At 42.5% G+C, this 19,776-nt stretch overlaps 1 protein-coding gene across 3 annotated transcripts in view; it reads left to right on the plus strand.

Moving 5' to 3' along the window:
• Positions 1-19,776, plus strand: part of GAPVD1 (GTPase activating protein and VPS9 domains 1) — a 29,524-nt gene that overhangs the window by 5,657 nt on the left and 4,091 nt on the right. The window contains exons 3-26 of one of the 3 annotated variants that reach the window (XM_027741413.2): positions 273-1,116; positions 2,292-2,378; positions 3,586-3,720; positions 3,826-4,015; positions 4,959-5,039; positions 5,858-6,018; positions 6,800-6,926; positions 7,659-7,784; positions 8,591-8,764; positions 9,039-9,179; positions 9,779-9,913; positions 10,453-10,572; positions 11,027-11,104; positions 11,234-11,607; positions 12,118-12,205; positions 12,583-12,663; positions 13,311-13,433; positions 13,917-14,046; positions 14,430-14,539; positions 15,160-15,319; positions 15,782-15,969; positions 17,327-17,540; positions 18,111-18,183; positions 19,291-19,488. In XM_027741413.2, the coding sequence (XP_027597214.1) occupies positions 273-1,116; positions 2,292-2,378; positions 3,586-3,720; positions 3,826-4,015; positions 4,959-5,039; positions 5,858-6,018; positions 6,800-6,926; positions 7,659-7,784; positions 8,591-8,764; positions 9,039-9,179; positions 9,779-9,913; positions 10,453-10,572; positions 11,027-11,104; positions 11,234-11,607; positions 12,118-12,205; positions 12,583-12,663; positions 13,311-13,433; positions 13,917-14,046; positions 14,430-14,539; positions 15,160-15,319; positions 15,782-15,969; positions 17,327-17,540; positions 18,111-18,183; positions 19,291-19,488 (4,138 nt within the window). The remainder of the gene's footprint in view (positions 1-272; positions 1,117-2,291; positions 2,379-3,585; positions 3,721-3,825; positions 4,016-4,958; positions 5,040-5,857; positions 6,019-6,799; positions 6,927-7,658; positions 7,785-8,590; positions 8,765-9,038; positions 9,180-9,778; positions 9,914-10,452; positions 10,573-11,026; positions 11,105-11,233; positions 11,608-12,117; positions 12,206-12,582; positions 12,664-13,310; positions 13,434-13,916; positions 14,047-14,429; positions 14,540-15,159; positions 15,320-15,781; positions 15,970-17,326; positions 17,541-18,110; positions 18,184-19,290; positions 19,489-19,776) is intronic. The other 2 variants (XM_027741419.2, XM_027741418.2) reach the window with 2 other exon arrangements.

Raw genomic sequence — 19,776 nt, forward strand, 5'->3', positions numbered from 1 at the left:
TGAGGTTTTAAATCAAACATCAGCAAGGGAATCTTACACACATGAAAGTTACTTGTTGGCCATTTAGACAACTTTTTTTTAATACCTGTGTTTGTTTTGCTTTTGTTCGGGGGAATAAACTCTCCTGAATTTGCAGATGACTTGTAGTGACTACCTGGAAAGTCTCTTTTCCTTGGTGGCTGTCTGGTTAATAGTTTGACCACGTGGCGTCTTTTAGGAAGATCTTGTTTACTTAAGAGTTACTTAAACTGTTTCAATGTTTTTCTTTAAAGTGCTGAAGCCTCTCCTGCTGAATGTTGCCAACATGCAAAAATCTTGGAGGACACACAGTTTGTGGATGGATATAAGCAGCTGGGATTTCAGGAGACTGCTTACGGAGAATTCCTGAACAGACTGAGAGAGAACCCGAGGCTTATTGCGTCCTGCCTGGTTGCTGGAGAGAAGCTCAACCAGGACAACACTCAGAGTGTCATTCACACAGTCTTTACCTCCATTTATGGCAACTGCATCATGCAGGAGGATGAGAGTTACCTGCTCCAGGTCCTCCGTTACCTGATTGAGTTTGAACTCAAGGAGAGCGACAACCCCCGGCGGCTGCTCCGACGAGGCACCTGTGCCTTCAGCATCTTGTTCAAACTCTTCTCTGAAGGACTCTTCTCTGCAAAACTTTTTCTTACTGCAACCTTACATGAGCCAATCATGCAGCTTCTGGTTGAAGATGAAGACCACCTGGAAACCGATGCAAACAAGTTAATTGAGAGATTCTCCCCAGTACAGCAGGAAAAGTTATTTGGAGAGAAAGGCACAGAAAAGTTCAAGCAAAGAGTCCAAGAGATGGTTGACTCCAACGAGGCCAAGCTGGTGACTTTGGTCAACAAATTCATTGGCTATCTCAAACAAAACACTTACTGTTTTCCTCACAGCTTGAGGTGGATTGTGTCGCAGATGTACAAAACGCTGTCGTGTGTGGACAGGCTGGAGGTTGGGGAGGTCAGAGCCATGTGCACAGATCTTCTTCTGGCCTGTTTCATCTGCCCTGCAATCGTTAACCCAGAGCAATATGGGATCATTTCTGATGCTCCTATAAATGAGGTGGCAAGATTTAATCTGATGCAGGTATGATTCATGTTAAAGCAGTCTTAAAATTATACGTATGAGAAATGTTCTTGGCCTTTTTTTTTCCTACCAGAACTGATGCTGCTGCAGTAAAGGTACTGTCTCTCTTACTTGTAAGAGGAATACCAACAAAATATTTGTGTTAATTGTTGATGAGAAGTCAGGCTTTGTCTGTTTGCTTAAAATACTGGCTTGAAGCAACTGACAGCAACTGAGTTGCAAATGTCCTGTATAAAAGCTGGTATAAGGGATGGAAGCTAAAGCATAAAAACGACTAAAACATGAATTCTGGAATGTGTGTAAATGTGTGTTGCACTGTTCCTGCTAATGTTAAATGTTGTGCCAGGTATTGCAAAAAATAGTGGAATATTTTGCTGAAACCCCCTTGTTGTCTGGCAGTAATGCCCAGTGTTTCTGGTGGGCAGCTCTCCTGTGCCATCAGCCCTCAGAGCACTCCCCAGCCCTCATGACCAGGTTTTGTCTCTGTGCAAATACTTGGCCAGTTTAATGATGGTACGTGGAGGTGTTGTCTGAAGGTGTTGAGCAACACTCCTCTGACTGAGGATGTTCCCCACAGGAGGAACAAAACCTGCTTTTTAACGTTGTCTGTAAACTGGGCAGGGAGTGACTCTCACAGCATAATCGTTGTGGTGTGTTTTACACAGTGCTCTTCTGAAACCCATTAGCAATCCTCTCCTGTGCCACTGCTCGGGTGCTGCAGCAGAGCTTGCAGTTGGCAACTCTTTAAATTGAGGGTTGTTTTGCAGTTGGAGATTAATAAGGGATATGTGCTCTGAAATCAGGGTTAGCCCTCTTGCTATTTTTTCCTCAGTAAACTATATGCAGGCTTTGAAAACCTCTAGGTTTAAGATGACCTAGATTCAACTCTCAATTGTGACGTGTTGTAAAAACAAAACATGCTTTGTTCCTGGGAGGGGGAAGTATGGATGCTCACAGCACATTTTCTGTTAAATGCAATGACTGCTTTTTTTCTAAAGCTTCTTGCTTTTTTTCTGCCCTGAAAGCAAGCACAAGACTGTTCACTCAGAAGTATTTCTTGGAGTATTAGTTGAAAAAGGATTTAGAATGGAGGAGTTTTTTTGAGTATTTTTTTGTAATTGGGTCCATCGTGTTGTTTTCAAAGGCTTATTCTTTGTACTTCTTTTTCATTTCAGGTTGGGAGGCTCCTGCAGCAGCTGGCAATGACTGGCTCTGAGGAGGGAGATCCACGTACCAAGAGCAGCCTTGCTAAATTTGACAAAGTAAGAATCCAGACTTAAAAAACCCTGAGACTCAGTGGATACATCATCATCCTTCTGCAGTCTCCTTTTTCAGACATTACAAAGGACTTACTAAGTGTTTAACTTCCAAGTTACATGTACTGAAAAGCAGATTGAATCCTGCACAAAGCTGGGGGGAAAAAACCCTTGAGCTCTGGAATTAAGCATCAGGGATTCTTGCTTCTATTCTGACCTAACACTTCTTAAAAGAAGATACAAACCAAGAAATTAAAACAAATTACATTTTAGACTGTACACAGGAAGTGTCCAAGGCCAGATTGGACGGGGCTTGGAGTGACCTGGTCTAGTGGAAGGTGTCCCTGTCCATGGCAGGGGGGTGGGACTGAATGGTCTTTCAGGTCCTCCCAGCCCAAACTGTTCTGTGATTTTATGATTTCATGAAATGCTAAATTACTGTCTGTGGCTTTTCAACTGAACCTAAACAAAACACTTTGATCTGAAGACAGCTTTAGTATGAAGTCTGGTTTAACACCAAAGAATTTGTTAGTGCAAGTAACTTCTGTTCCCTTTTTTTTTTTTTTGCATAGTTGTGCTTTTTTGTTCAGCTTTTCCATTTTAGTATTAATCTTCTGAGAGTTGGACTCTTGTGTGCCCCTTCCAGCTCAGCATATTCTGTGGTTCTGTGATTCATATCCATACAGCAGTTACCTTCATCAGAGCAACAGTGAAACTTATGGTCTTTGTTGTACTGTCAGATGTTTAAAAACATGTTGATATCCTTGTGTAATTTCAAAGTTTTTGCTAATTCTAATTGTTACACAGTCATACCACAAAGCTACACATTTATTTTAAAACTAACATTCCATCAAATCAGAAACTGATACTGTGTGTTGCTTCCTTGTTTCACTTTTGGTCTGTGCTCAGCAGATCCTTCAGGAAGGGGCAGTTTAATTGCCATAAAACAGTTTAATTTTTTAAAAAAGTTTTAAGAGGACACTTAAGTAACACTTTTGAATGCAGAAAAAAAATGAAGGAAATGCTATAACTGACTACATGCTTTCCTTGCTTGTTCTTCAGGGGTTTTAATGATATCTGCTACTCTATCATAGGATTTCAAAAGTAGGAAGCAGAACTTAACATCGTTCTGTAAAGTATTTAACTCCTGTCGTAAATTTCTTTCCAAACCCCAGAAGTGGTCTCTCATTTGCAGTCTCTTCTCTCCCTGCAGAGCTGTGTTGCTGCTTTCCTGGATGTGGTCATCGACGGGCGCGCGGTGGAGACGCCTCCGATGTCTGCTGTCAACCTGCTGGAGGGGCTGAGCAGGACCGTGGTGTACATGACATACAGCCAGCTGACCACTCTGGTAATGCCTCACCTTCTTGAAAAGCAGTGTAAACTTGTGCCCATATGTGCACACAAACCAGGCTGGTCTCTTACAGTTCTTACCACACTAATTGTAAATGTTTAGGTTGGCTTTATGCGCAACGTGATGTCAAGCGATCAGCTTAAGGAAGATCGGATGGCTTTGGAAAACTTGCTGGCAAACTTACCCCAGAACAAGCCAGGGAAAAGCAGCAGCCTCGAAATGACTCCATATAACACCCCCCAGCTTTCTCCTGCGACCACTCCAGCCAACAAAAAAAACCGGTTACCGATAGGTAAGGGCAGCGGGCGGAGTCTCGTGTGTTCTGTACCGTGGGACATTTCTGGGCCATTGTCTCAGGCATCTCCTGGGGCTACTCTTTGCCTACACCTTCAGTTCTTACTTTTTCTGTGTAGGTAGTGAAGAATTTTCTTTAGCATAGAAAGCCAGGTAACTTCCTTACCTTGTGATGCAAGTAGGGTGGGTGAACTTCATCCTCCGGGTTGAACTTGAGAAAAGCAGTGTAGTGGTTGGTAGTCATAATGGTAGTGGCTGACAGTGATAATAAAGGCAAAGTTTAAAGAGGGGAAGCAGATCTGGGAGGGAAGGTTGCTTAAGAAAGCGTTAAGATGGAAGCAGAGTTGTTTAATTAGTGGGATAGAGTAAGTTAAACATTTTTCTGTCTCAGAAGAGAGCAAATGGGGAGGAGATGAACAAGCAGGAGCAGGACTTTCAGAGTATGTGCCAAGAAGAGAAGCTTTCTCCTTTCTCCATTCCTTGTCTGCTCTAATTCCAACTGTCAGTATTCTGGAATGCAATTTTATGTTGGTTGGCTTTTGTTTTTTGAATAGGATTTCTGGGTCTTGAATTTTTCCTTTGCAATAATACTTTATTTTAAGATAGGAAGTGTGGTACTCTTAGTCAGTAACTATTTATGTGATAAATAATCAGTCAGTGATCATTCCTGTGGTTATGACCACATGGGATAGTTTTGTTTGAGAGATTTGGTGTCGGTGTGTAAAAGGATGAAAATATGCAGAGCCTGATAAGTGGCAAAAACCCCACAAAAAACCACTCCCAAGACAAACCTGTCCCATGTTGTTTTAACTCTGCTTCTGAATGGCTCTGGTCTTAAGCCTATAAAATACTGGCACAGCAGCATTTATTTTATGGTATAAAATAGCTTTTGCTCAAAGTTTTTATTTCTTTTGTTTCATTTTAATGCTTCCGAAATCCAGGACAGCAATTGGCAGCCATTACTGCCTGGGACACCTCTGCCACCAATCTGTCAGCTCACATAACTCTAGTAACCCCTTTTGGTGGGTAATGCCCTCTTTCCATTCTTCTCTCTGAAACTTTGCCCTGTATCACCACTCAAGCATGTCTTTGGGTTACTCTGGCAATCAGTTCCCTTTTCAGATTTCTTCATTGATTTCTGTGTGAAACTCACTTTGTGTTCATGTGGTTTTTGAAAACCCTTCCTGTGCCTTTGTGTGATAATCAGATTTTGGCTGTGACTTCTACACACTTGCCTTGTTTTGCCCAGATCAAATAAAGAAATAATTGGTGTCATGCTGCCATACTTAGAAATCTTAATTCCATGTGGGCGTTTTTGCTTCCATGGAGCCAAACGTGGGAATCTGAGGCCGGTTGAAAAGATTAATAGAGTCACAAAATAATCAGTGAACCGCCCAATGTTCTATTGTATGTTTGTGTTTGAGACACCTGTTAGAATTAGATTTCCAATTTTTTAGGTGAAAATAACCTTCTAAACAAATTAATCAGAGTTTTAAGCCACAGAAACCTAGACCTTTTTTGTTGATAACAAACTTAATTTTCTCATTTAACATATTAAAGGTCTTTCTGTGATTGGAATATGCTGAATTTGTGTAGACAAACAGGACATAGTGTACCTTGTTTCTCTACTTCTTTTTTGTTGAAAGCTTCCTTCATCAATACGCAAATTTAAACACCAGTTCCATATCCCAAAGTTTAATAAGACTTTGATTTTGTAAATTTATTTTGTATGTATTACTAATTGAAACACTATAGTTCTGTATTTCCATTGTATTGTCCTTTTTTCCTCTTTAAACAACGAAAAACTTTCTAATATTGACATTTCAAAATATTTTCTTAGCAACTCGTAGCAGAAGTAGATCAAATATTCTGATGGATCAGCATGGAGATCACGAAGGATCCTCCCAGGAAACTATCCCAGAAGTTCAGCCAGAAGAAGTGCTGGTGATTTCTCTGGGGACAGGTCCACAGATTACTCCAGGAATGATGTCAGAAAATGAGGTATCCAGACACGATGACATCTCAGATATTTTGAACAGTGCAGCCTCTGTCTTCTCAGTAGCAGAACAATGAGGTTGTAACACTTAAGTTTTGGTAGTAATTGGAATTAAAATCCTTACTTTATGTTACTGAACTTGGGGCTTTTAGCTTTCAAATTTCTCTTTGTTAGGTGGGTTTTTTCCCCTCACTTAAGATGTTTAAGAGCAAACCTGAGCTATTTTTGTTGAGCCTGAAGAAACTGATGCAAGTGCCCTGTCCCTTGGATCAAGGGACACAGGTGAATGGCAGAACTGGAGCACCGATCCCGGTGTTTTTGGCAACTCAGACTTGAAAGGCAGAGGCCCAGCTTGTTGTGAGGGCAGAGCTGTGCTATCAGTGCCATCAGTGCCTGCAGAGTGTTCTTAGGGCAGGACTGCAGTTACTGCCCTTTCTTTCTCCAGCTGCAGCACAGCTGCTGCTTCCAGATTTGCTGCCTTGCCTGGAGGTTGGGATTATCTCCTTTGGCAGCCTCGTGGAGAGCAGTTTCCATGTTACACTGGTCTGTGGGGTGCTGAGGGAGCCTGGCTCCATTATCAGGACATGCCTGATGTTCACAGTGTGGTATCTTGCATTGTCCCCAGGCCCTGACTTGGGACATTGCTGCCCTTTTTCAGATGGAACATCAGACACTTGATTGTGACACTGACAATACAAGAACATGCCTCCAACATTTTATTTACTATTTAGTTACCTGAGAAATAGATGATTTCAAGGAAGCCTTGTTTCTTTCCCCACTCTCCAGGTCTTAAACATGCAGCTTGCAGATGGCGGGCAAGATGTCCCCATTGACGAGAACAAACTCCATGGTAAACCTGATAAAACCTTGCGCTTTTCCCTCTGCAGTGATAATCTGGAAGGAATATCTGAAGGTGAAGGGCTGCTTAAGTCTTGAAGAAGTTTTGTTGCTCTGTTTTTTGGGTGTTTTTCCCCTTAACTCTAAAAGGAAGGTGTGTTAGATGCACCATCTCATCTTTGCCGTTCTGAAGACCATGTAATGTGAGAGCCTGTCTTTTCTCTTAGTTGTTCAGAGAAAAAAGCCTGCAGCTATATTTTGACCTACAAAGGCATAACCAAGTCTGAGAATTAGGAAGAGGAAAACCTAAGTGTGTTTAGAAAGACAAAACGGAGGGATTTTTTTTTTTTGAAACTTAAATGTAATACTAGTTATTAAGATAATCTAATTTAGCTCTTAACTTGGGCTTCTCAGACTTATTTTTCACCATGTTTTAATAAACTGTTACATATCTCAGAATAATTTCTGGATTCTGGACAACTCCTTTTTATGAACCTCAGACACAACAAAGCACAGGTGTCTGTGGGATGGGAGAGGTTTGGGCAGATCAGTCCTGCATTATTGTGTATAACTTCCATAACTTAGTTTTTGCTCTCTGTCTCCTCAAAATAAGGAAAACAAATTCACGGACAAATTAATGGCAAAGACTTTATTGACTTTTTAGTTGCAGCAAAGTACAGTAGTGGTGAGATTCAGTATTTTGTATAATTTCTTCTAGTTTTTCTAGTGAATCGTGTCCTGGATTGTTAATGCTGTATATTTGGCACTGTTATTCAAATTAGATTTAGAGTAAAATCTGTTCTCGCAGGTCCTTCCAATCGCTCCAACTCGGTGTCCTCGCTGGATTTGGAGGGGGAGTCGGTGTCGGAGCTCGGCGCGGGCCCCTCCGGGAGCAACGGTGTGGAGGCTCTGCAGCTCCTGGAGCACGAACAAGGCAGGTGCCAGCTCTCATACAGCCTGAGGAGCTGGAGATGGCAAAGCCAAAGTCCTGCGGAAAGAGGTGGCAAAATGCGCTAATTCAGGAAGAAAAAAGTAGATGTTTTCCTTTCGTGATCACTCTTGCATTTATTTGTGGTTTGGTTTGATTTTTCCCAAGAAATATTTCTTGTAGTCTGTTGTTAGGAAAAGGAAATCACCTGGAATTCTGAGGCTTAAGTCCTTTACAGGAAACTGCTTGTAAAGTTTTGCTTGATATCAAGCTTTTCCCTTCAGGAGTAGGATGATCTGGATTGGAGTAGGTTAAAAGCATCTGGATAGTTTCCTGTTTAATATACATTTGTCAGACACTGAACAGGTTTCCCAAAGAGATTGTGGTGTCTCCAGCCTGGAGATATGACTGGACATGACCATGAGCAATCTGCTGTCACTGATCAGGGCAGGGGGTTTGGGCTGGATTGGTCTCTAGAGGCCTCAGCTTTTCTGTGGTTAGTTCTTCTACAGGAATTGTATCAGTTTCTTTATAGCACTACATTTCATTTATTTTGTCTGTTGATTTAGTCAATAGGTCACCATGTTTACTTCCAGATTTTTCTTCTTACGTCTCAAATGTGTTTTCAGACAGCATCTCTTGAATAGTGTAGTAGTGCTTTACAGGCCTCACTTTAAACCACTGCCTTTCCTGACAGAATTAGAGGGTTGGTTGGTTGGAGTTTTTTTCCTAGAATGCACTCTTCCAGGTTTTCAGTCTGAAGTAATTGGAGAAGCCTTTCAGAAAGCTGAGAACTGTTTATTTCCCCACAGCCACAACTCAGGATAATCTGGATGACAAGCTCCGTAAGTTTGAAATCCGTGATATGATGGGTTTGACTGATGACAGAGATATATCAGAAACTGTGAGCGAAACCTGGAGCACAGATGTCTTGGGAAGTGACTTCGACCCCAACATGGACGAGGACCGGCTGCAGGAGATCGCAGGTAACTGGTGCTGCACCGGGTACGTTCTCGTGCTTCGCTCGCTCTGGGACCGCGAGGCTGCGGAGCCGCCTCCTCCCCTCCTCAACAGGCTGTGCCCACGGAGCAAACTGCAGCTTTCCCCTAGGAGGATTTTGTGTGCATGACCTGGATTGTATTCAGTTGCTCATTTCTTTTCACCGTTGTGTTTCCTGGTGGCTTTGTTAAGGACACTTTTCTCTCTAGAGCTGTCTCCAGAGCCCAGCTCTAGCCATACGCTTCGGCTTTACTTTTGCAGGTGCAGCTGCAGAGAACATGCTAGGCAGCTTGCTGTGTTTGCCAGGTTCAGGATCCGTGTTGCTTGATCCCTGCACAGGTTCAACCATATCAGAAACCACAAGTGAGGCGTGGAGTGTGGAAGTATTACCGAGTGATTCAGGTCAGAATTGGGCAGTTTTTGCTTATTTCTTTAGCATGATTCTAAGACTCTTCCAGAGGCATATAATGCAGAACAACGACCTCTTCTTTCTTCAAGAAATTATTGTCCTAGGATTAAGTTAGTGTTTATGAATACTTCCAGGATTAAAAGCACAAATCCTTCCTAGGCAGAGAGAAGATGGAAAGCATTGGGAGAGACTTACTGTTACTTAAGAAATTCTTAAGGGCTGAAGGGGAAGAGAAGGGTTTGCAAAGCAAACTTGCACTTGCTTTCCTTCCCTGTGATATTGAGTAGGGGCCGTACAGTTCACTGTGGTTAGTGAAGATGTGACTGTATCCTGTTGTGTCTAAGAAATACAACACTTAAAACAGTAAACACTCCTTAGCATTCCTGTGCAGACAGAGCATTGCTGTCTGTGCAGAGTCCTGCCTTCTGTATCAAAGAATATAAGAAAACTCTTGCTGAAGTGGTTGAGTTACCTTAGAACTCGATACACTGAACCAACACCCCCGCATTCCTTCTGCATGTGAATGTTAAGGGAGCCTGGCATTGAGGAGTGATACTTTCTCTCTCTGCTCTCCATTGTCTCCTTTTTGTAGAGGCTCCAGACTTAAAACAGGAGGAAAGACTCCAAGAACTGGAGAGCTGTTCTGGGCTGGGCAGCACGTCTGATGACACAGATGTGAGGGAGGTCAGCTCTCGACCCAGCACTCCAGGACTCAGCGTTGTGTCAGGTGTGTTCAGCTGTCCCTGAAAACACACTGCTCTATCAGAGCACTCACCCTGTTGCATGTACTTTAGTTATACCTCACTTCACTCATAAAATAACTTCCTGCACTCATTCGGGAATTTTCAAAGCAGCGATTCTTTGTTCATCTCACAGAAGAAATGAAAAAGGCAGCAGAGTGGTGAATTCTCTGTGCTGCAATAGCAGTGGCTGGCAGAGAGTTGATTTGGAAGCAACTCTTGTATTTAGTTTTATTATCACAACTTTTTTAATTTAAGTAAATCAGCATATCTCTAGTTCTTCATTTTCTGCCAAGTATATAACAGAGTGAAGTATCCTCCTAATGCCCCTTGTCAGAGTGTATTCATGGCAGTGGTAAAATGTAGACCAGAAATTGTTATTTTGGGAGTGCAGAAACTCCATGTGTCTGTAGGTACTACTGTGAGTTAGGACTTGATTATTGCAGTGTTCACCAAACATTTGTACACCCTCAGGATTTTGCTTCCTTGCTCTCTGAAAGACTATTATGGATGCTTCTTTTGTAAGGTATTAGTGCAACATCTGAAGATATTCCTAACAAGATTGAGGATCTCAGATCTGAATGTAGCTCTGACTTCGGGGGAAAAGATTCTGTGACAAGTCCCGATATGGATGAAACAGCCCATGGTAAGTTACTTACCTGGAGTCTCTGATAAGCACAAATGACACTTAGAGTCCTTAAATGGTACAGTTTTCCTGATTTCAAAGTTCTGGTGACTAAGCTTAACATTTTCCTTATGTGCCAGCAGTGTATTTGTTTGACAAAGAGACTTTAGTAGTTTTCAGTACTAGAGCTTGAGTACTGGGTCTAAGATCACCTTTCCCTAATTTGGTTTGATTAAATTGACTGTCCTCTTGTCCTTTTGGAATTGGGCCCCTCCTCAAGATTTCCCCACTATTTGTGATGTGATTCTTTGATCATTTCGATGTACTACAGAGATCTTTCCATACAAGAATATCTTTACAAATATTTTGCAGTCTAAGTTTTGTAACCTGCTGTTGCTGGGCACTGTTTCTCCAGTGTCCCTCACGTTGGAGGTTGTTTTGGTACAGTGCTAACTTTGTTCTCCCTGTATTTCAGGAGCCAGTCAGTTGACATCTCCACCTTCTCAGACAGATTCTTTGCTTGCATTGTTTGACCCTCTGTCCTCAAATGAGGGTGAGTTGTAAAGAGTAAGCTTTTTTATTTTTAAAAATAGGCATTTTCAATGCTTCTATGCAAATACCACGTAATTTGGAAGAATCTTGAAAGAAATGAGCGTGGCTTCTTTTATGCTTATGACCACAGGCGTGTCAGCTGTAGTAAGGCCTAAAGTGCACTATGCAAGACCCTCTCACCCACCTCCGGATCCACCCATCCTGGAAGGAGCTGTGGGAGGTAACGAGGCCCGACTGCCAAACTTTGGGTCTCATGCTCTGATTCCAACCGATCTGGAAGCCTTCAAGCAGAGACATTCCTACCCGGAGAGGCTGGTCCGCAGCCGCAGCTCAGACATAGTGTCGTCGGTTCGGAGGCCCATGAGTGATCCCGGGTGGAACAGACGTCCTGGGAACGAGGACAGGGAGCTGCCCATGGCCACCAGCAGTGCTGGAGCAGCTGTGCTGGCAGCCACGTCTCAGTCATCATCTTCATCTCCCAGTAAGGACTCCTCCAGGGGAGAGGTGAGGCTTCTGTTTATCATTTTATTTTTTTCTGTCATGCCCACTTTAACTATGCATCCATGCCAGAGAGTTGGTATTAAATGTGTTTAGCCAAGGAATTACAGCACACTTTTGTTACCCTTTAAACATTGCCCAGTAATGTTTTATAAGCTAAAGCTGAAGATGTCCAGAGTGGCTTAAATGGATCTGGCTTCTCTTAAGTTTACTGGATGAACTTTATTGGATTTAGTGGCACTTCAGAAATAAATTCATTGTAATGGTAAACTGCTGCAACAGCCTAAGAAGTAATTTTCTTTAAAAAAGAAATAAGTGAAATCTAAGGTTCTTCATGACTTTGGGTTTGCATTTGCAGGCTGTCCTCTTCAGGAGGGATATTTCTGATTTACTGTGCTCCCTGTGCTCTGCTGTAGTTCTGTTTTTACAGTCAGTGTAGCAGAGCCTGATGTGGAGAAATTTTCTCTTTACACTTGATTTGGTAAATGCTCAGATGTAGACTCTGCCCTTCTGCAGATTGAGGAACGAAAAGACAGCGATGATGAGAAGTCTGACAGGAACAAGCCCTGGTGGAGGAAACGTTTTGCGTCTGCCATGCCCAAAGGTGGGAGCATGTCTGTCAGGTTTTGGTACTTCAGTCAGGGTGCACGCTGCCTTTATTATGTCCTTAGTCACTTTAATGGCTAAATCAAAGTATAAATAAATATGTCAATAAAAATAGGAAGCTACCGGACTCCCTTGGATAGTAGTTCTCTAGAGTGTGTTGTACCTGCAAGGCAAAACTGTTCTGCCTGGGTGTCTGGTAAAGGTGGAGCTTACTATAGATGATGGCAGTGCAGTTCTGCTCCACCCTGTGGATAAGCTTATGCTTTTATTGAAGTTTATTTGATGAAAATCTTCTGCATTAGCCACTTCCTTAAAGTTTCTACAACTTGGCCATTATCTCAGGATAGTCTTTGATGAGGTACCTTGCGTTTTCAGCTCCTATTCCATTTAGAAAGAAAGAAAAACAAGAGAAAGACAAAGATGACATGGTGCCTGACAGATACGCAACACTTCAAGGTATGTGAATAATCTTATCATAGTAATTTTCTCTCAGAACATGCCTTCTGGAGTTCCAGAGTGCCCACCAGGTAGCTGTTGACAGACAAGTATGTGCTGCTGTAGTTGATGTTCACAACTGGCATTTTGAATAAGAAAATGGATAAAGACTTCTTGACTTGAAGACTGTTTTTAAGTTGTCAGGTGTCTGTCAGTGCAGATAGTGGAATATTAACTCAAGTCCTCACTTTTTACCCCCCCCCATTACAGAGCTCAAATCCCTGTCACAGCTGAGCTGTAAGGATGGCTGCACACACAGTCCTGTAATAGTTACTTAAATGCTAAATTAAACATGATTTGAACTTGGGTGTTTTGTTTTTTGTTTACCTAATCATTTCTAGAAGTCTTCAAATATCCCAGAACCATTTGTGTATGCAGTATAAACATGCTGAGGATCTGCTTTTTATGTTCCCTTTCATTGTACTGTTTTTTTCTGGTTTGCTTCAGACTTTATAAATATATTTGAATTGGGGCTTCATGGAATACAAGCAACTCTTTGTTTGATGTGGCTAAAAACAGAGTCCAAATGTGTAGGTCTGAGTTTTTGTATTTGCTTTCAGTTGGCACAACACCAGGGTGACTCCTGTTGTTTTTTGTGGTCCTTTCAGATGATCCCAGCCCAAGGCTCAGTGCACAGGCACAAGCTGCTGAGGACATTCTGGACAAATACAGGAATGCCATCAAGAGAACCAGTCCCAGTGAAGGAGCCATAGTGAACTATGACAGTGCAGGTGAGAGCCTGGCTTTTGGAATCATCACCAACATAGTTTCTTTTCCTTAAAGATAAAAACACTTCAGTATTCTAGACCAATGGTAGTATTACCAGCTGAACAAGGTGAGCTCTAAACCAAGGTGTTTTCTCAAATAATCTGTGGGACAGTCCCACAGAGGCTGGGAATTAAATCAGTATTCCCAAGGACCTCTCTTTCATATTACCGTTGAGGGGGCTGGTTGTTGATAGCACATCTCCTAACAGTTTTTTCTTTTGTTTTGTTTTAATGGGCACTAAAGAAGTATATTGCCTTACAAAACTGATGCTGTTTTTTCTTAGCAACTTGTAGATTGTATATTTTTATATGCTTTTTTCATTTATCCAGAATAAGCTGATTTATTTGCTGTCTTCATTTTCGACCTGACCTTAGAATAACAAGCAGAAAATTGGACTGGTTTCTTCCTCTGACTCTTCAAGTGTAATGTTTTCTCTGTTGCCACAGAGGCTCTTGGGGATGGTGAGAGCATGCACGACTCCCCGCGGGACGAGGCCTTGCAGAACATGTCTGCAGACGATCTCCCAGACTCTGCAAGTCAAGTAGCACAGCCACAAAGTTCTGCTTTCTCCTATAGGTAAATACATTGGCAGGTTTCGTCTTACCCACAAAGTGGAATTAAAAGCTGAACCTGTGAGTTTGGTTCCCACAAGAATCCTAATATGGATCAGTTGTAAACATTGATGTACTTTTAGTTTTAAGCATCTCAAACTGTCGTATTTCCACTGATGAAGGAGGGATGTTGTAACCTGAGAGGACAGAGCAGTTCAGTGTTTAGGAAAATTTCTTTGAAAATGGTCTGGGTGCTATATCAAAAGAATCAATATTCTTAAGTCTTGGCATTTTTGGTATATTAAAATGATATTAAATAACTATTAAATAAAAAAGAAAATAATAACTTCTTGTTGAAGAAGCAGGCCTCACAGCAACTGTGTTAAGAAAATATTTTTCCTCTTTAAGGGATGCAAAGAAGAAATTGAGATTGGCTCTTTGTTCAGCAGATTCTGTTGCCTTCCCGATGCTGACCCACTCAACACGGAATGGTCTCCCAGACCACACAGACCCCGAAGGTAAAGGTTCTTTGTGTTGTGTGTATCTCTTCTTGTCCCCCATCTAATGACACTTGTGCTGCACCATTTGTGGTCACTTCTCTTTGCTACAGTCTTAAAAGGCACAGGCTGCCTTTTGTCCCCACAATGGTTTTGTTCTTGCTTCACAAACCTGCCATCTAAATCTGGTCTATTTTTTTTTTTAAATGAAGTACCATGGATGTAGTGCAGGTAGAGCCTGAAGCTATAGAATAGACTCCCCAAATACATGTGCTGTTGGGAATTGTGCTACTTGAATGACTTAACTAGTCTTTATGTTGGTTTACTATATATGTGTTGTGTTGTGTCCCTCCATTCGTTCTAGGTTTATTTGCAAACAGATGAATTTGAATTTGTTACCTTATCTGGTCCTCTTCATGTTTCAGAATGATTCTAAATACTAGCTAAGATGATGATATGATAACTTATCCTCTGATATCTGGAAAATTCGAGAAAGCTTATTAAACTGTTCTAAAATAACATTTATTGCCTCACGTACAGAAATTTTGTTTTAAATCATTAACGTTTCCCACATTCAGAACCAGTTTATTTTCATCATGCCTGTTTCTTCTCCTTAACAATTTTTCTTTGTTCTTTATCAGATAATGAAATTGTGTGCTTCTTGAAAGTTCAGCTGGCTGAAGCCATCAACCTCCAGGACAAGAACCTGATGGCGCAGCTGCAGGAGACGATGCGCTGCGTGAGCCGCTTCGACAACAGGACCTGTCGGAAGCTGCTGGCCTCCATTGCAGAGGACTATAGGTAGCTTGTTCGTTAGTAACAGCTTCCCAAATCCATGTATTTATTCACTAGCACATTGGGAACATCCCTTTTGTTTTAAATTGTACTTTACCAAACCAGGCTATTGCACCTCTGCTTCCCCACAAAACAGTGAAATTGTCTCAGCTGTCTGTGAATGGCTTAAAAAAGCTTGGGCCTTAAGTCGGTCCAGGTAGTAATAAACTCAGGTTAAATCAATTTGTGGGTAGTATTCAGCAATAACACACACAAAATGCTGTTTGGAATTTGCTTTAGTCTGGCATTCCTGAGTGCTGCCAGGGCACTGAACTCACAGAAATCTGTGTGAGGTGAACTTCCGAAGTCACACATTGTTCTATTTTATAAACAACAGGTTGAAGATTCCTCCTGCACTACAGCTTAGCAGCTTGTAAAGCTATTAACCTCTATCTGTTACCAGTCTGATGTAGAGCCTTTTTATTTTAGGAAAAGAGCTCCATATATTGCTTATTTGACTCGCTGTCGCCAAGGCCTGCAGACGACACAGGCCCACCTGGAAAGGCTCTTGCAGAGAGTTCTACGAGATAAAGAAGTGGCCAACAGATACTTCACTACAGTATGTGTGAGGTTACTGCTGGAGAGCAAAGAAAAGAAAATAAGGGAATTTATTCAAGGTAAGATTAATGCAGACTGGAATGTTTATATTCCTTCTAATTTAGATGCTGGCTTGGGTTAATGTTTTAAAATACAACTTTCGATCTGAGGAGAAGATTCCTAAAATGACTTTAATTTCAGCTGGTGAATTAATGGCTCAAATAGACAGATTACTGTGACTTTGCTATATGTTGTGGCAGCTAAGCCATGGTAACTGTCTGCATTTTTCACGGGCTGAGAGAATGAAGGTAATTTATCCTCGCTTGGCCTAAGTTATGCTAAATCATATTATCTAGTATCTGCCCCATGGAAGAAGCATAATGCTATTAATTGTTTTAGATCTACTGATAAATAGTATATGAAGTTGCAGCGTTCAATTCTTAGTCTGGAACCTGTGGTTGCATCTTAGAAGATATGGGGGATAGTAGTAGTGTGAATCAAATGAATCAAAGATTTAAAAATACCACAGCATACAGGACAGCACCACCAGGAAGACAACTCTCTAAACAGAACCACTTACAACAAACTAGTTCTGTGCTCTCTAGGCACATGTCTGACTTAATGGGCACATAAGGAATTTGGAGTCAGTTCTTGCTCCTGGAGCATTTGGGTGCTGTGTATTAAATGTGCCTGGATAGGCTGGAATTAATCTGAGATCTTGCATTTACTGAGATGAAAGTATTTGTAATAAGGTTCAGTGACCCAGGAAGGAGTTAAAGCCCTTTCACTGGACAGAAAGGAGACAGCTATTTCTGGATGATCTAAAAGAGCCACTGGCAGCCGTGGCATTGAGGCTGCTGGCAGCTGAGAGTGGCAGCTGTCTCTGGGGCAGGGTGCTGTAAATGTGAAGCTGATGAATGGGCAGTGATTTGGTCACGCTGCATTCACTGGGCTGCATCACTCGGTCTGTGTTTTGTACATAAACATGAATGTTGCATCTGTGTCTACTTAATAAGGGTAGTGGGAAATGGGACACGTGGGTTTTCATATCTGCCCCAGCTCCCCCTTCAGCATCTGACAGCTTTGTATGTGCTGGTTTTTGCCAGTGCCTGTCCCAGGGATTGTTGTGGGTGCTGTCTCTGTGGGTGGCTGGGAAGAAGCTTAAGAACTGGTCCTACAGAGGGAGTGATTAACACAGTATTGAGTATTTTGACCATATGCTTTGTTAAATGTGTTCTACATGGTTTTCCTCTAATGCCTCCGTTTATTTCAAGTGTTTCTGCTTGTATTTCCCTTACTGGGATGTGGGCAAAACAGCCTCACTGCTGGCTGGCAGGAAGTCTGATGTAGATTCTGGGCTCTTCCTGCCAGAAAGCCCTATCAGAATTAATACTTTTTACTTAAGAGAATGTTCTTTCTCTTCTTCCCTTGTATCAGATTTCCAGAAGCTCACAGCAGCAGACGATAAAACAGCCCAAGTTGAGGATTTCCTTCAGTTCCTGTATGGGGCTATGGCTCAGGATGCCATATGGCAGAATGCCAGTGAGGAACAGCTTCAGGATGCACAATTAGCCATCGAGCGCAGTGTGATGAATCGCATTTTCAAACTTGCCTTCTACCCTAATCAGGATGGAGATATTCTGCGTGACCAGTAAGTTAATGGAATTCCAAGTGCTTGGTTTCTCTTTTGCAGTTCGTGCAGATGGAAGCTGTGCAACCTTCCTGTGACAGACTTGTCTTTGCCAACCAGGCCACACAAACCCATGTTTTTGTTCAGAACATTTTGTTAAAGAACAGGGAAGTGCTTTAGCACCGTGTGCAAACATGTTTGCAACAAACTGCTAGAACAGAATAAAGTTGTAAATGTAATAATGACTTGGGATACAGTCAGGTCTGCAAGTGTGTGTGCTGAGAGAATGATCAAAATCTGCCTCAGGAGTCCTTCCATTTCCTGGTTTGGTGCAGTATTTTCCATGCATTTGTGGTTTTTGTTTCTGTGTTTTAGAACAGATGCTGTTGGAATGCTCTAAGAGCTACTTGGTTGTACAGCACAATCCTCTGCACGCTCACTGACCTGGTATCCATCAGCTGTAGGGCCACCATGACTATGTACATTCCTGAAGATATCCCTTGTAGTATCAAATTTAAAACAAGTGGGAAGCCCCAGGGGACTGCAGGCTGGCTGCTGCTAACTTTTCACTCATGTTTTTTGTGTTTTCAGGGTCCTTCACGAGCACATACAGAGGTTATCCAAAGTAGTGACTGCAAACCACAAGGCCCTTCAGATACCTGAGGTAACAACTCCTTCACTTCTGTACGTGTGTCAAGGTGCTTGGTTTTAATTAAGTTTGGGATGGGGAGGGAATTGTTCTGTTTTACACTTAGAAGTGGTGCTTTTCTGTCTGTGACAGCTGAGATATCCTGCAGGAAAAGCGTACTGTACCCGTGCCTTAATGTCTTCCCTTGACTGATCCTTCTAAATTCAGGTTTTTTCCTCATTTTACCACCTCTGTCCTGATACCAAGATTTAAGAACCAATGGTACACTGCACTAAGATGCAGTAACTTTCTGATAATTTGCTTCAAAAGAGAAGATTTGAATCCTTTATGCTTCTGCTGTGATTCCCCTGCCATGGCTGTGGTTTACAGCTGTCAAGTAAACTTTCTGAACCAGCCAGAATTAACAAAACCTTGCGACTCTGAATTTACCCAGCACTTTTGCTTTTCTCATGCCTAATAGGATAACTAAAAGCAGGTTGGTAGGCTCAAGGAGTCTGTCAGGGCTGGATGTCTGCAGCTGCCTGGCTCTCAGTTCAGCACTCAAAGTGTGTGACTCTAAACAGTGTCACAAAGCTACTGGTGAGGAACAGAGACCCTGCAGCTCTGCCTTCATCTGGAACGGGGTCCTGAGCAAGTCATGGAGAAGTACGGGCTCACTGTGGGAGTTGCACACAGAATACTGGCTCCTTCTATTGTTTTTTTTTTTAATGACACCTCAGGAAGCCACCTCCACTGTGAGTGTAGTGGAGCCATTTCAGTCACAGACTCACAGAATGGATTGGGTGGGAAGGGACAGACCATAAAGCCCGTCTTGTTCTACCCCTTGTCATGGGCAGGGACACCTTCCACTAGACGAGGTTGCTCCAAACTCTGTCCAACCTGGCCTTGGACACTTCCAGGGATGGGGCAGCCACAGCTTCTCTGGGCAACCTGTGCCAGGGCCTCCCCACCCTCACAGGGAGGAATTTCTTGCATATATCCAACCTGCATCTGCCCTCTTTCTCTTTGAACTCCTCTTGCCTTAAGGCTTCCCTTTTCTCCAGAGCCTGGGAGTCTCTGGTGCTGTGGTGCACAGCAGTAACTTGGACAGACAAGAGCTGGCAGTGTGTTGGTTTTCCACAGGTGTATCTCCGGGAGGCACCGTGGCCATCGGCACAGTCCGAGATCCGCACGATAAGTGCTTACAAAACCCCCCGGGACAAGGTGCAGTGTATCCTGAGGATGTGCTCCACCATCATGAACCTGCTCAGCCTTGCCAACGAGGATTCAGTACCTGGGGCAGATGATTTTGTTCCTGTTTTGGTTTTTGTCCTGATAAAGGTGAGTTCTTTGGCAGAGGTCACAAACCCCAGCTAATTCTTGTAATTAACAAACACATTTAGGAGGAGAAATAATCCCTGTGAGTAATGGGGAGCATGCCAGGCTCAAGCCCAGATCTGATTCAGCAGGTTGGAATGGGAATCAAAGGTGTGGTCACAGTTACCGTTTTTGAATCCAAACGAACTTTGCATTTGGAACCAAGGAAATTGGGGTGCAGAGTTTGTGTGAGATATGTCCACCAGCATCTGTCATCTGTGCCTGCTTCATGCTGTCTTCTCAGGACCAAGA

The sequence above is a fragment of the Pipra filicauda genome, unplaced genomic scaffold (assembly GCF_003945595.2).
Source record: "Pipra filicauda isolate LSUMZ 115617 unplaced genomic scaffold, ASM394559v2 scaffold100_size2392355_pilon, whole genome shotgun sequence".
NCBI lineage: Eukaryota > Metazoa > Chordata > Aves > Passeriformes > Pipridae > Pipra > Pipra filicauda.